The following is a 12060-nucleotide window of genomic DNA, read 5'->3' as shown; positions in this document are numbered from 1 at the left end:
CAACACTGGCAGCCTCCCAGTCAACCTTTTGGTGAGCATTTCCCATATCCCCTCAGTCTGCTGGTGTGATGAAATGATACTGTGTGAAATATTGAACCGCGTGCTGTGTGATCAATATTTATACAGTCATAATGTCAGAATGGCAACATGTATTTCATCTGAAGAACTACAAAGCTTATCAAATGCTGATAAATATTTAAAGCACATTGCATTTAGTCTTTGGTGAAAAAAAAATGAGTAGATAAATATTAAGCTGTTTATGAAAGTCTTTGTGCTTTAACTGTCTCCTTGACAAACAACCAGCTTCACCTGGTGCTCTATTTCTGAGCAGCAGCACCTTGTTTAGACCCTAAACAGCCCTGTGAGAGCACCAGAGAAATCAGCCAGGGACATCTGCACTGCAAGTTAAAAATCAGAGCATCGAGTAAGGAATGGGCACAAGTTCAACAAGCACTTGAGTTTTTCATTGGCTTTGTTTTATGTCTGTATTGTGTATTTCTTCTGAGGATAAAGACAATAAAGCGTGACTGATGAAAGACAGTCCAGACAGAGTGGTTCAGTAGATTTTTATGGCACTACTGACATGGGATGATAAAAAAAGAAAACACTTTTTCAAAGTATGCATGGTGCAAGATGTAATTAGCCCAGAATGGAAATACAAATATGGTATTGTAGCACATATACATATCTTTTAGCTTTACTTTTTTCAATAGATAAAATATAGTAAAATAACTTTTCATGGAAATAAAAAACACAAACACTGTGATTTTACTCTATAGAAATAGTTTTTAAAAAAATCTCTCACTTTTGGCACTTTACAGAATAGCGTTTCCAAACCTGTACCATAAAATCAATTTTTGTAATTATATTCAGACAGTTCAGGTTGGGTTGTGCATAATAAAGTATGCACTATACTCTGCTTGCAGTTGTCTGTCAGGCCCTCAGCAAAGCCTCTACAGAAAAAGGTAATGGCCTCACAGCCGGAGTCCTGATTGAGCCGCCGTGAGGGCTCTTAACAGAGTCGGCATGAGGAGCTGCCTGGGCGGCAGGAGTGTCTGAGCTCCAGCTCTTAGCTGTCAAAGGTCTGGGATCAAAAGTCCTGCTGGGTGCGCTGATGTCTGGCTGACCCAGGACACTCTGATCTGATGCAGAAATAGCAAGTGTGACTGTTGAAGAGCCATTTGAGTCCATTATTTCTGCTCGTTTTGGAGGGGATTTGACAGGAATAGCACATGACATGGCCTTGCCATCATTTCGGAGTCTTTGTATGGATGTCGAAGGAATGACCTCTGCTTGTTTTGTCTTCTCGCTGTCTTTCCATCCATTCTGCACCTCCTTCTCCTGCCTGCTTTGCTGGGAGCTCTGACATAACAAGAAGTCATTATAGTCATTTCCTGTGGAGTACCTGCTCTTCAGGGGAAAAAACTGATAAAGCTGGAAGTCACACTCATAAAAGGGCTTGTATCTGCACAGGGGCACATAGCTAGATTGCCCTTCAGTTGTGGGATCCTTGCTGGGTGGGCAGCAGTGGAGACCAGGGGAGATGGGCAAGGGTGGAGGGTGAAGCATAGGAAGGAGGGCCGAGGGGGGGAAAAGGTCGTTCTGCAGCTCCCTCTGTCTCAGTTCATGCTCCAGCATCACATTTTCCAGCTCTTTGTCTGCAAACGCTCGTCTCTTCCTCATCCGGGCGCTGATGGAGGGGCACATAAAGTGTGTTTGGTCACGTTGCGTCTGCTTCGACCAGCAAGGGGTGTCGTCCTCTGGAGGCACAGCAGGTTTGATCCCTGAACGTGGGAGCAAAGCCACATATTGCCATTACACATTTGTTTATGCAGTCAATTTATGGATAATGATATTGTTCCGACCAATTAATTGCTGTGTTTATGTCTGAGCACTTTGTTGTTTATTATTTTAATAATGCAGTTGGTTAGCCGCGTCACTGTTGCTTTACTGAGAGCGCAGGGAAGACAGAGAGGGCTATAAAGAAGACAAAGCCTCCAGCAAGTCTTGACTGCAAGCCAGCAGGTAATAATGCACACAGTGTATTACAATAATGGCCTGTTGTTATGAAATAGTGACGTCTCGATGATGGGGGGTTTGTTTGGATAAATGAAGTGTGTCTAGCCAAACTAAGAAGGAATACCCGTGGCACACTGACTACAAAAGGACCTGCAAATGCTAATGCAATTACACGTTTCTACACAGGGGCTGCAAATGTCACTGAGAAGGTCACTGTCACCATTTGGGGACAAATATACATTTATTTGGGGGAAAAAGCTGTTTCCCACAATGCCAGTTAGAGTTAAAATTGAGTTTCTACTGGTTAAAGCTGGAGGAAACCTACAGGGAAACTACGTCTGCACAATTTTATTTCTCTTCCAGCTTTGACAGGACGTTCAAAAGCTTTACCATGTCAGCACAGAGCAGGTGAATGATGATATGCTCCATGGAAAGCTTAATTTATGATGTTGCATGAACCTAAATATCATTAAATCAAAAGCAGAAGTTGTCTACACGTAAAGATTCATTCATGTACAGAACATGAAAAGCTGGGAATAAAGCAAGACGCGATAAAGGAGACGCTAATTAAACTTCACCCTGCAGGATGCTCTTGGCCACGATGCTCGACTCGGCCGCTCTGGTGTAACACTGATATGCCGTTCTGCGCAGTGGAGCTGCACACCTGACCCCCTTCTTGCCCTGAGAGAAACATATGAACGGGAATAAGACATTTGGACACAATTATCTTACAGTCAGACGTTCACAAGGTAATTAAAGGAAAATAGTACATGATGTAAGAGGCAAGGAGAATCTCTGGGATTAAAACTAAAGACAGAGAGAATTTGCCCTTTTAACTCCAGCATTACTGCTATTACTAGGATTGCTAACTATGTGGAATTGGTATGCTATTTTGCGCAAAGAAGCACTCAAGTACCCAGTTGTATCTATAGCTGCTATTTATAAAATCCATTATTATACCATATGTATATAATTAGTTTAAACTGATTTTTTTAAGGAGGATTTAGAATTTTGTCTGCAGTAATAAAATCAACATAATTTTCCCTATAAATGCCAAATTAGCAAAGTAAGGCACTCATTATTCTATGGGATTTTATTATTATTATCATTATATTACCTCATTTGCTTCTTTTCATTTCTGCACTTTTCTTTTTATTTGTGATATAACCCACTGAGCTGGTTTCTTATATTTCTTTTCTGTCATCCTAATGAGCACTTGACGCTCTCTCTTTAAAGCTCAAACCACTCATTCAAATTAGAAACAAAACAGGGCTTAAATGTTTCAAATTTGAGCATATAAATGCTGTTACATGAAAACAATGTAAGCATTTAAAATATAAAAGATATAGTTCTGCACGTTCATCGAGATTTTAAAAAGTTGTCCCTTGCTCGATATATAATTATTGTATCGAGTGAAAAAGTAAGCAGTAGTGCTATCTCTACAACACAGACTGTGAACTGTTTTTTTCTAAACGACCTAATAAAATGTATTATATGCCCCTTGTGTTTCTATAGAAACAGATACAGGGACGCTTATCCAAAGGTGATATTAAAACGTGTTGTCACCCTCACTGCCTCAGACTCATCCTCAGCTTTTCTAGTCCAGACGATCAGAACCAATTTTTGGGGAGCTTTCCTACTGATTTTGCCCTTTCATCAACCATACACTGTGCGTACTTGCTCCATAATAATCATCTACAGGATGCCATGGATACGTTTTTGTTTGTTTGTTTTATTTGTTTTTGGTTGCCCCCCCTATCTTTCTTCTTTCACTGACCTGCCCCTGTGCTCGTCTCACCTCCGCAGCCTGCTGCCGTCTGAGAGCGACCTGCGCCGCCATGACGCGCTGGCGCTCCACCACCAGCAGGCAGCAGGCACAGCGGCAGTCCCTCCAGCGGCAAAAGCGTTTGTGGCCTTTCAGACAAGAAACGACGCCGTGGTTTCGACAGCGGGCGCATTTTGGACTGCGAGTCATCTTGCGCGGCTTCATCTGGGGCTGCTGCTGCTGTCCCTCCGGGAACAGAACCACTTTATTTTCTCCTCTATCCCGAGGACATCCGTCAGGCCTTGTCACATCAAAAACTTCTTCAGATTTTAGTTCCTCAAGTTTTACTGTGGTCTCCGGCTGCAGGCCTCCTCCCAGCTGAGCGGACATCTATGACTAATACTGAGGGAGTTCCGCTGCGAATCTGCTTTCCTGGTGCTTGACTGAGTTAACCTTTACGCAAATGGTTAAACAGGATTCTCGAGGCACAATACAATGCAGCTCAGTTTCAACAGGATGGTGTTTAAATAGAAATCTTCCAATATATATGTAACAATTCAATCAGGATAATTACACGTAAACAGAAACAGAACAGCTCCTTCCTAAACGAGCAAACAAAAAAGAGAGAGAGAAAAAAAAACGAGGCCCCTGGTTTGGAGTGGCTGTGCGCAAAGCTTTACAGAAAACTCATTCCTACAGCACCAAGGCATGTGCCGAGGTGTCCTGCACCAACCCTACTGCTACTGCCGCATGACACTGTTTTCGGGGTGGAAACTTTACAGCCTACCGCCAGACGTTTGAAATGTTAAGCCTTTGCTCAGCTGCTCTCTGACGCCGTTTCCAAGAAGAAGCAGAGAGGAGACCGGGCCACAATGCCGAGCTCCTGGCGCGGGACTCATCCGCAAAGATTTCGGGGAAGCCCAATCTACAGCAAAAGCGTTTCCCTCTCCCTATAAACGCCTATACCTGCCCTGCCCTGCCCACCTTCCAAGCTGTTCTCATCTTTCAGGAGAGATTTTGGCAACTTGCCTGATCATCTTGAGCATCTTGCCGCTCGGCGCAAGATCTCAGTTTATGTCCGGAAAATATGTTTTTTAGCATAAATGTCCGACGCCTTTCATTAGTAAATTCTAACATATAGATGGGTTAGGTGGTGGATTTAATATAAAATATACAATAAGGTCACGTGCAGTTAGTGGTGCATGTGGAAGCTGTTATGTTTCACCAGACTTCTACAATATGGGCTAATTGCGCACGCGCCTCCGGGAGAGTAGGCTGAGAGAGTGAAACAAGAAGAATGACATTTTCATATTACCAAGGAGTCATCTTCATATTCACATTTATTCATAAAAATAATTCAATGATTTAATGGTTCTCTTGATGTTAGGCTCATTTACCATTTCTGACTCTAAATCAGAATAATCTAAAATTAAAAAAAATTTAATGCAAAAATATTCCCTCTCAGTAAGGGTTGAGTAAATGTGTAGATAAGTGTTTTAACATTGGTTTAACGAGGGGAAATTAATCTCATTGTCATATTTTTGAGAATTAATATGGTTTCGTATATTTTATTATGATGTCAACATCAGTAAATGCTGTTGCATTTGCCAATGAGTTGTCACGAATAGTGCATGATTTAAATGAAAGCTGGAGCGCCTCCTTCCTCTGATTTAGCGCTCAGTTTGAAAAGAGCTCCTTGTCTGCATGGGTACCACACACTCTGCTAAAATGCTATGAAAAGCCTGCTCCCTACTGGAAGCGCTCTGCAATTACACCCGGGGCAATTTTGGAATTTCTTGGTCATTTGACATCTTTGTTGTCTCTGCATCAGCTGACAATGACAATTTTTAAATTCTCTTAAAAATCATAGATAGATAGATAGATAGATAGATAGATAGATAGATAGATAGATAGATAGATAGATAGATAGATAGATAGATAGATAGATAGATAGATAGATAGATAGATAGATAGATAGATAGATAGATAGATAGATATTCAAAAATTCAAAATATAAGTAGATTTTTTTTTCCATGCCATGTCTTAGTCTCAGCGTTTCAGATGGGAAAGGGCCAGTCATCTTTGGTCTTGATTCTAGATTTAGACAAAGCCAGATGTGCTCAGTCAGGAGATTGTAGTTGTGAGCTCATAAAGGGCCAAAAGATCAGATGATAAAGCTACTGGTAAGAGCCACCTGAGCCCAACATAGGAAAATCAAATATTTAATAACAAAAATGTAGGACTGCAGCAGACATTGTGATGATCTAACATTTTGTCGTGTCAATAAGCAGCAATCTGGAGCTCAGCCACAGTGGACAAATGTGTTACAGTAAGTCATAAACATATTTTTCAGTCCATCAGCACCTTTTAAAAGACATGTTGTTCCCAAAATAGTGAAATATTTGACAATAATTGACATTTGACTATGCACAATACATCAATAAGCAATAAATCACTTTACATTTATTAGAAAACAAAAATATAAGATGTACATAAGTCACAACTTTTACCATGACACTCAAAATTGAGCTCAGGTGCATCCTGTTTCCAACGATCACTTGACACATGTTTTTACAATTTGACTGAAATCCACCTGTGATAAAATCAGTGTATTGGAGATGGTTTGGAAAGCCACACAGCTGTCTATATAAGTACCATAGCTGACAGTGCATGTCAGAGCCCAAACCAAGCCATAAAATCCAAGGAATGGGCCGCAGATTTCCAAGCTAGCATTGTATCAAGGCACAGATCTGGGGAAAGGCGCAGAAAAATATATGCAGTATTGTAAAGTTCCCAACAAATACAGTGACTGACCTCCATCATCTGTAAAAATGTTAGGAATCATTTGGATTTTTCCCCAGAGATGGTCAACCGACCATACTGAACAAACATGATAGAAGGGTGACCGAGAACATGATGGTCACTCTGACAGCTCCAACATTGTCTGGTGGAGAGGAGAACCTTCCAGCAGGACAACTGTTTCTGCAGCACTCGGCCAATCAGGCCTGTATGGTAGAGTGGGCAGACGGAAGCCACTCCTCAGCAAAAAGCACACGACATCCCACCTGGAGTTTGCCAAAAGGCACCTGAAGGACTCTCAGACCATAAGAAACGAAATTCTCTGGTGTGATGAAACAAAAATTGAACTCTTTGGCTTGAATGCCAAACATCACATCTCAAGGAAACAAGGCACCACACATCACCTGGCCAATACCATCCCTACAGTGAAGCATGGTGGTGGCAGCATCGTGCTGTGGGGATGTTTTTGGGAGCAGGAACTCAGAGACCAGTGAGGGCTGAGGGAAAGATGTATGTACAGAAACATCCTTGATGATAACCTGCTCCAGAGCATTCTGGAACTTGGGCTCTGGTAAAGGGTCATCTTCCAACAGGACAACAGCCCTAAGCACACAGCCCAGATAACAAAGGAGTGACTTTAAGACCACTCTGTGAATGTTCTTGAGTGGACCAGCCAGATTTGAATCTAACTGAAGATCTTTGGAAATGTCTGTGCATTGATGCTCCCTATCCAACCTGATGTAGCTCGAGAGGTTCTGCGTAGGAGAAATTGGCCAAAAATAGACGTGCCAAGCTTGTAGGGTGTCTACAACTGAGCTCAGTTTATAAATACTTGTGTAAATGTTATATTTCAGTTTTTTATTTTTAATAAATTTGCGAGAATTTCAAGCAATTTTTTCACTTTGTCATTATGGGCTTTTGTGTGAAAAGGGTTGAGGTAAAAAATGAATTGAATTCATTTCAGAATAAGGCCGTAAAATGATGCACTGTGCATCAAGTGATTATACACATCTATGTGAGATAAAAAGCATCAGCCATGGTGACCCCATGTGTATCAAAGAAAGCTCACAAAGAACAAAAGGAAGGTCATATCAAAGAAGAGGCCCTAGAGGCCGCAGCACTCGGGGGAACTGCTGGTGTCCAAGTGGCTTTCAAAAAACTGAAGTAGGTTTCTTCAAAAGGAAAATAAATGAAAACTGTGAAAACTGCATAAATGTTTCATGTGATGTGCCACTTAATTGATAAGTCTAAGAAAAAGATCAAGCAAATAAGATAAAATGTCAAAACAATACAGGGGAATACATTACAATAAGCCCTTTGGTTCTTCTGAATGTTGCACAAAATTCAGCAAGTATTCTTCTGATATATTCTTTTTTTTCCCTGACTTCACCATCATGTGAATACACATACTAGCTGCTACACCTTTGACAAGAATGACATATTTTACATATCTGAAAATGAAGGAATAACAAAAACAGCAGCAGTTATAGAACATCCCCCAAAAATGGGCAATTTTTTACATATTTGAAATGTTCGCTCTTACAGTGAGAGCAGCAGACCATATGAATCAGATGGACAACCATTTTTTTCAACTTAAGTCACTTTGCCAACCTACTTAAAAATAAATAAACAATGCTAGACTAATACACTCAGATAAATGTAGCTTCAGTGATTAAAGTACAAAACCATACTCTTAGACTGCAGAGGCAAAGCAAGAGAGACGTTTTCTCTAGGTACAGAAGTTAATCAGTGAACTGACAATGCATTTGAACAGCTACAATATGCTCAAAACTTTTCTATTTGTTTTGCAATTTTTGAGTAGCTGTCTAATGACCTCTTTTTAGTTTCTAAGATAGACAAGGGGTACTTCCCAAAGTCTGACCTGCACAGGCCCAACCGCTCTGTGTCCTCCTCAGTCATGTTGGTTACTCTCATTGCTGCAGAAGCACTAAAATACTGTGAACTGAATAAACTGAGCTCATACTGCAATAACCTACTGGTGATATGGGCGATTACATTTTTTATTATCAAACTGTGTAAATTAGTGTAACTTATGGTTAAAATGCATCACAATAAGCTGAGGAATCACAGTGACTTTATTGGTCAGGCCTGGACCACAGAGATCCGCCCATAAAGTTTAATATAACATTTCAGCACAGAGATTTCTTTGAATAGAAATCTCTAAAAGCACCAAATGATGCATATGAGCATGGATCATACATAATATTTTAAATGTTTTGTGTTCAAAGCAGGAAGAGACTGTCTTCATGTATTGAATGAAACCAAATCTTGAGAGCAGAAGAAGAAGAAGGACGCTGCAACAACTTCTTTGAAATCTTAGTACCATATATCGAACTCACAAAATGTTATACTGTAGCACAAACCTTCTAATTTTTTTCTTTTTTAAATTTTTTTCCATGGATAAAACACAACATTGCTACCTCTGCTACACAAAAGCTCTAAATTTTCTGGGAGATGAGAACAGACCAGAAATGGATAGATGGGTTAAAGGGCACAGTTGCTTGGTAGATAATTGGTGGGACATGCACGCTGTGGTACGGTATGTCCCTGGAAAACAGGTAAGTGCTCCCCTTATTAATACCATCAGCTCTGCTGCTGCCTGCAATGGAGTGCGCTTCTCAAAGCCCCTTGACTTTCAGAAAAATTGACTGTCATCAGCTGTGACATGGTGCTCTGGCATTCCAGTCACATGCCCTCCTCCTCCTCCATGCACTCTCTAAAGTGTCCTGCGGTTGTACTGAGAGTTGTGCTCTTCTGGTTCCATTTTCATAGCAGCAATGGAGTTTGACAGACTCCTTGGCTCCCACCATTCGACCTGCCAGCCTGTCCTCTCCCTCTATGACTGACACCCTCAATCAGCTTGTAGAGGGAATTCAAACGAAACGCGAAAGACAGACGACCTGTAAGTCGCTTTCAAGGACGAGAGGGCGGCTCCGACTTTAAATAACGTGCTGAAGTTTAAAGAAGGAAAATTTTAAAAACAGAGGAGTTTGGGAGGGAATGTGCATGCTCAAACAAAATCCTGAGCTGAATGTCAATTCACTTCAAAGAACAAAATAAAAAAAGACACTGGGCTATGTTTCACGGTGCCTTTACACAAAGGCTTTAGCTGTTTTATCCACCTGCTTCCAAAGAGCAGGAGACGCCTCAGCGGTTATCAGCAAAAGGCAGGGGCCATTAAGCCGACAGTTTTTTTCAAGGGAGGTTTAACCTGCACCTCAGAGAGTATTTGAGTTTGTCAAGCCTGTTAAGATGAAACAAACACCTGCTTAAATAAAAGTACTTCGAACGTCACCTTATTAGACACAATGAGGTCATTTAGAGACTTTTTTTTAATATTCAGTCCACGATAACAGGAGCATTTATTAACAAGAACCAGAATGAGAAGTTTCCCATGACAGCGCTGTTTAAATCGCCTCCTTTAACCTGGCCCAAAGTGGTTTTTATTCAAGTCTTAAACTTTGGCAACAGATGAAAAGGATATAATCTATGCCTCGGGCTTTACTCTCTGCAAGAGCCGCCTGGCATGGCTGGCAAGACTGAGAAAGGATTAGATTTATTCCTTCCCTTCGAAAAGGTTGAACCGTGGTCAAGAAGCAGCATCACTCGGAAGCACAAACACCAAGATGAGTGATGGCTTGCCTTCATACTCACCTTCAGTCATATTATAGAACACTTCCAAAGGGTAGCATGGTGGTGTGGTGGTCAGCACTGTTGCCTCACAGCGAGAAGGTTGTGGGTTTGAATCCACCATCTGTGTGGAGTTTGCATGTTCTCTCCCCATTTGCATGGGTTCTCTAGTGCCCTCCCCCAGTCCAAAGACATGCGGTTAGGTGAATTGGTGCTTATAAAAATGGCCCCCTAAGTGTGAATGATTCCTGGTGACCTGTCCAGGGTGTACCTCATGACCCTGAATTGGATAAGAGAAAAAGAATCGAGGTATTGATGGACTTAAAAAGCTATTTGAGGACTGATGGGCCAGTCTATGATGTTATGTCCACCCTATTTCTCTTATCAATAGATTAGTCAGGGGTGGGTAACTCTAGGCCTCGTGTCCTGCAGGTTTTAGATGTGTCCTTGATCCAATACAACTGATTCAAATGGCTAAATGATCACCTCAACATATCCTGAAGTTCTCCAGAGGCCTGGTAATGAATATGTGATTCAGGTGTGTTGACCCAGGGTGATCTAAAAACTGCAGGACACCAGCCCTTGAGGCCTGGAGTTGCCTGGAGGTTTAGGGGGTTTACAAAATGGAAACATCTGCAATTGTAAGTCATGATTATATCCAGGTGTCAAAAGGGCAAAAACATTGCAGCATCAGCACCAGTGACAGAACAGTGACAGTATCGGGCTTTATCTAAAGCACAGAGTGTACCTGACTTATATTTCTAGGGTATGCTGATATTTTTGCTCTGGTGTGGGCGAGAGAGATCTGAAGAGACACTGCGGATGGAGTCAGACAGTGGAGCAGAAAATCTATCTGGGCCAGAAATATTCAGATGTTTTAATGGGGGCACAATTGAGGTTCCATATATTTCATGCTTCTCTAAGTTAAGCCAGAGTGTGGTCACAGTTTACTGTTTAGCCCAGTCACACAAAGAAAATGAAGGAGAGAATGAAGAAGAAGACTTTCGGTTTAGGATGAGTCATGAATGTGGAAATAACAGAGCAGGGTTTTGGCTTCGCCCGTGCTTCCGTGGCTATAGCCGTGACCATGGCTGCGTTCGCCTCTCCATGATGTGATGCTTGATGACCTGAAGAAAATCCTCCAGGAGCCAGAAGTTGCCCCCTCATGGTCCATTTGAGCCGACACTATGTGCTGTTGGCTTCAACATCTCCATCTGCCCTTGAGTTTATCCTGCCCTTTATTCTATTCTTATTCCTCTTTTTTCCCCTCATTTTTTCTGTTTTTCCCCGTCACTTTCGATTCAAACTTTTCTTTCTGAAGCCTCCATATTGTATCTGTGAATACAATTACAGCAGCCCCGCTGTGTTTCAAAGAAAGTAGATGCTGGCAGACTATGAACAAAATGAAAGAAATGAAACAAACATGGAGTGTAATCTAAAAGTTGATATTTGCCCTCAGACAATTAGTTTTACAGCTTCACGTAAGCGCTAAATGTGTTTGCTTTTATTTGAAGAAGAACCATGAATTTGAAATTGATTAAATTGATTTACCATTTCATTTTATTCCCTGACTTTGTGTAGCAGAGATACGCTTCACCTTATGTCTTGACAGCACTGAAAAACTCTTCCTTCGTCAGCGATGTCACAGTGCAAAGCTGCCATCGTATTTTAGGCACTCGGTGGATTGCAGTGGCGCAGGTGTTGGATACAGTGCTCAAACCGAAGGTAAAAATGACACTAATGCTATGTGACAAGTTTGTCATGATCTCGTGAACACAAATGAAGACCAATGATGCTATTAGAGTGACGCTCAAACAAAATGGCCC

At 41.4% G+C, this 12060-nt stretch overlaps 1 protein-coding gene across 2 annotated transcripts; it reads right to left on the bottom strand.

Annotated features, from left to right (window-relative positions):
- Positions 1–551: 551 nt before the first annotated feature.
- On the bottom strand, positions 552–4785 carry dmrt2b (doublesex and mab-3 related transcription factor 2b). Of its 2 annotated transcripts, none has more exons than XM_004562143.4 (3): positions 3797–4785; positions 2598–2700; positions 552–1784 (listed from the first exon to the last, which is right to left on the bottom strand). In XM_004562143.4, the coding sequence occupies exons 1-3, from the start codon at positions 4172–4174 to the stop codon at positions 934–936; spliced, it is 1332 nt and encodes a 443-aa protein (XP_004562200.2). In that variant the 5' UTR covers positions 4175–4785; the 3' UTR covers positions 552–933. The 2 variants fall into 2 exon arrangements, with proteins under 2 accessions (XP_004562200.2, XP_004562201.2); XM_004562144.4 differs by having other exon boundaries at positions 3818–4785.
- Between the last annotated feature and the right edge of the window lie 7275 nt (positions 4786–12060).

The sequence above is a fragment of the Maylandia zebra genome, linkage group LG17 (genome assembly GCF_041146795.1).
Source record: "Maylandia zebra isolate NMK-2024a linkage group LG17, Mzebra_GT3a, whole genome shotgun sequence".
NCBI lineage: Eukaryota > Metazoa > Chordata > Actinopteri > Cichliformes > Cichlidae > Maylandia > Maylandia zebra.
Note: the sequence above shows the minus strand (reverse complement) of the source record. Positions and strands in the feature narration are given on the sequence as shown.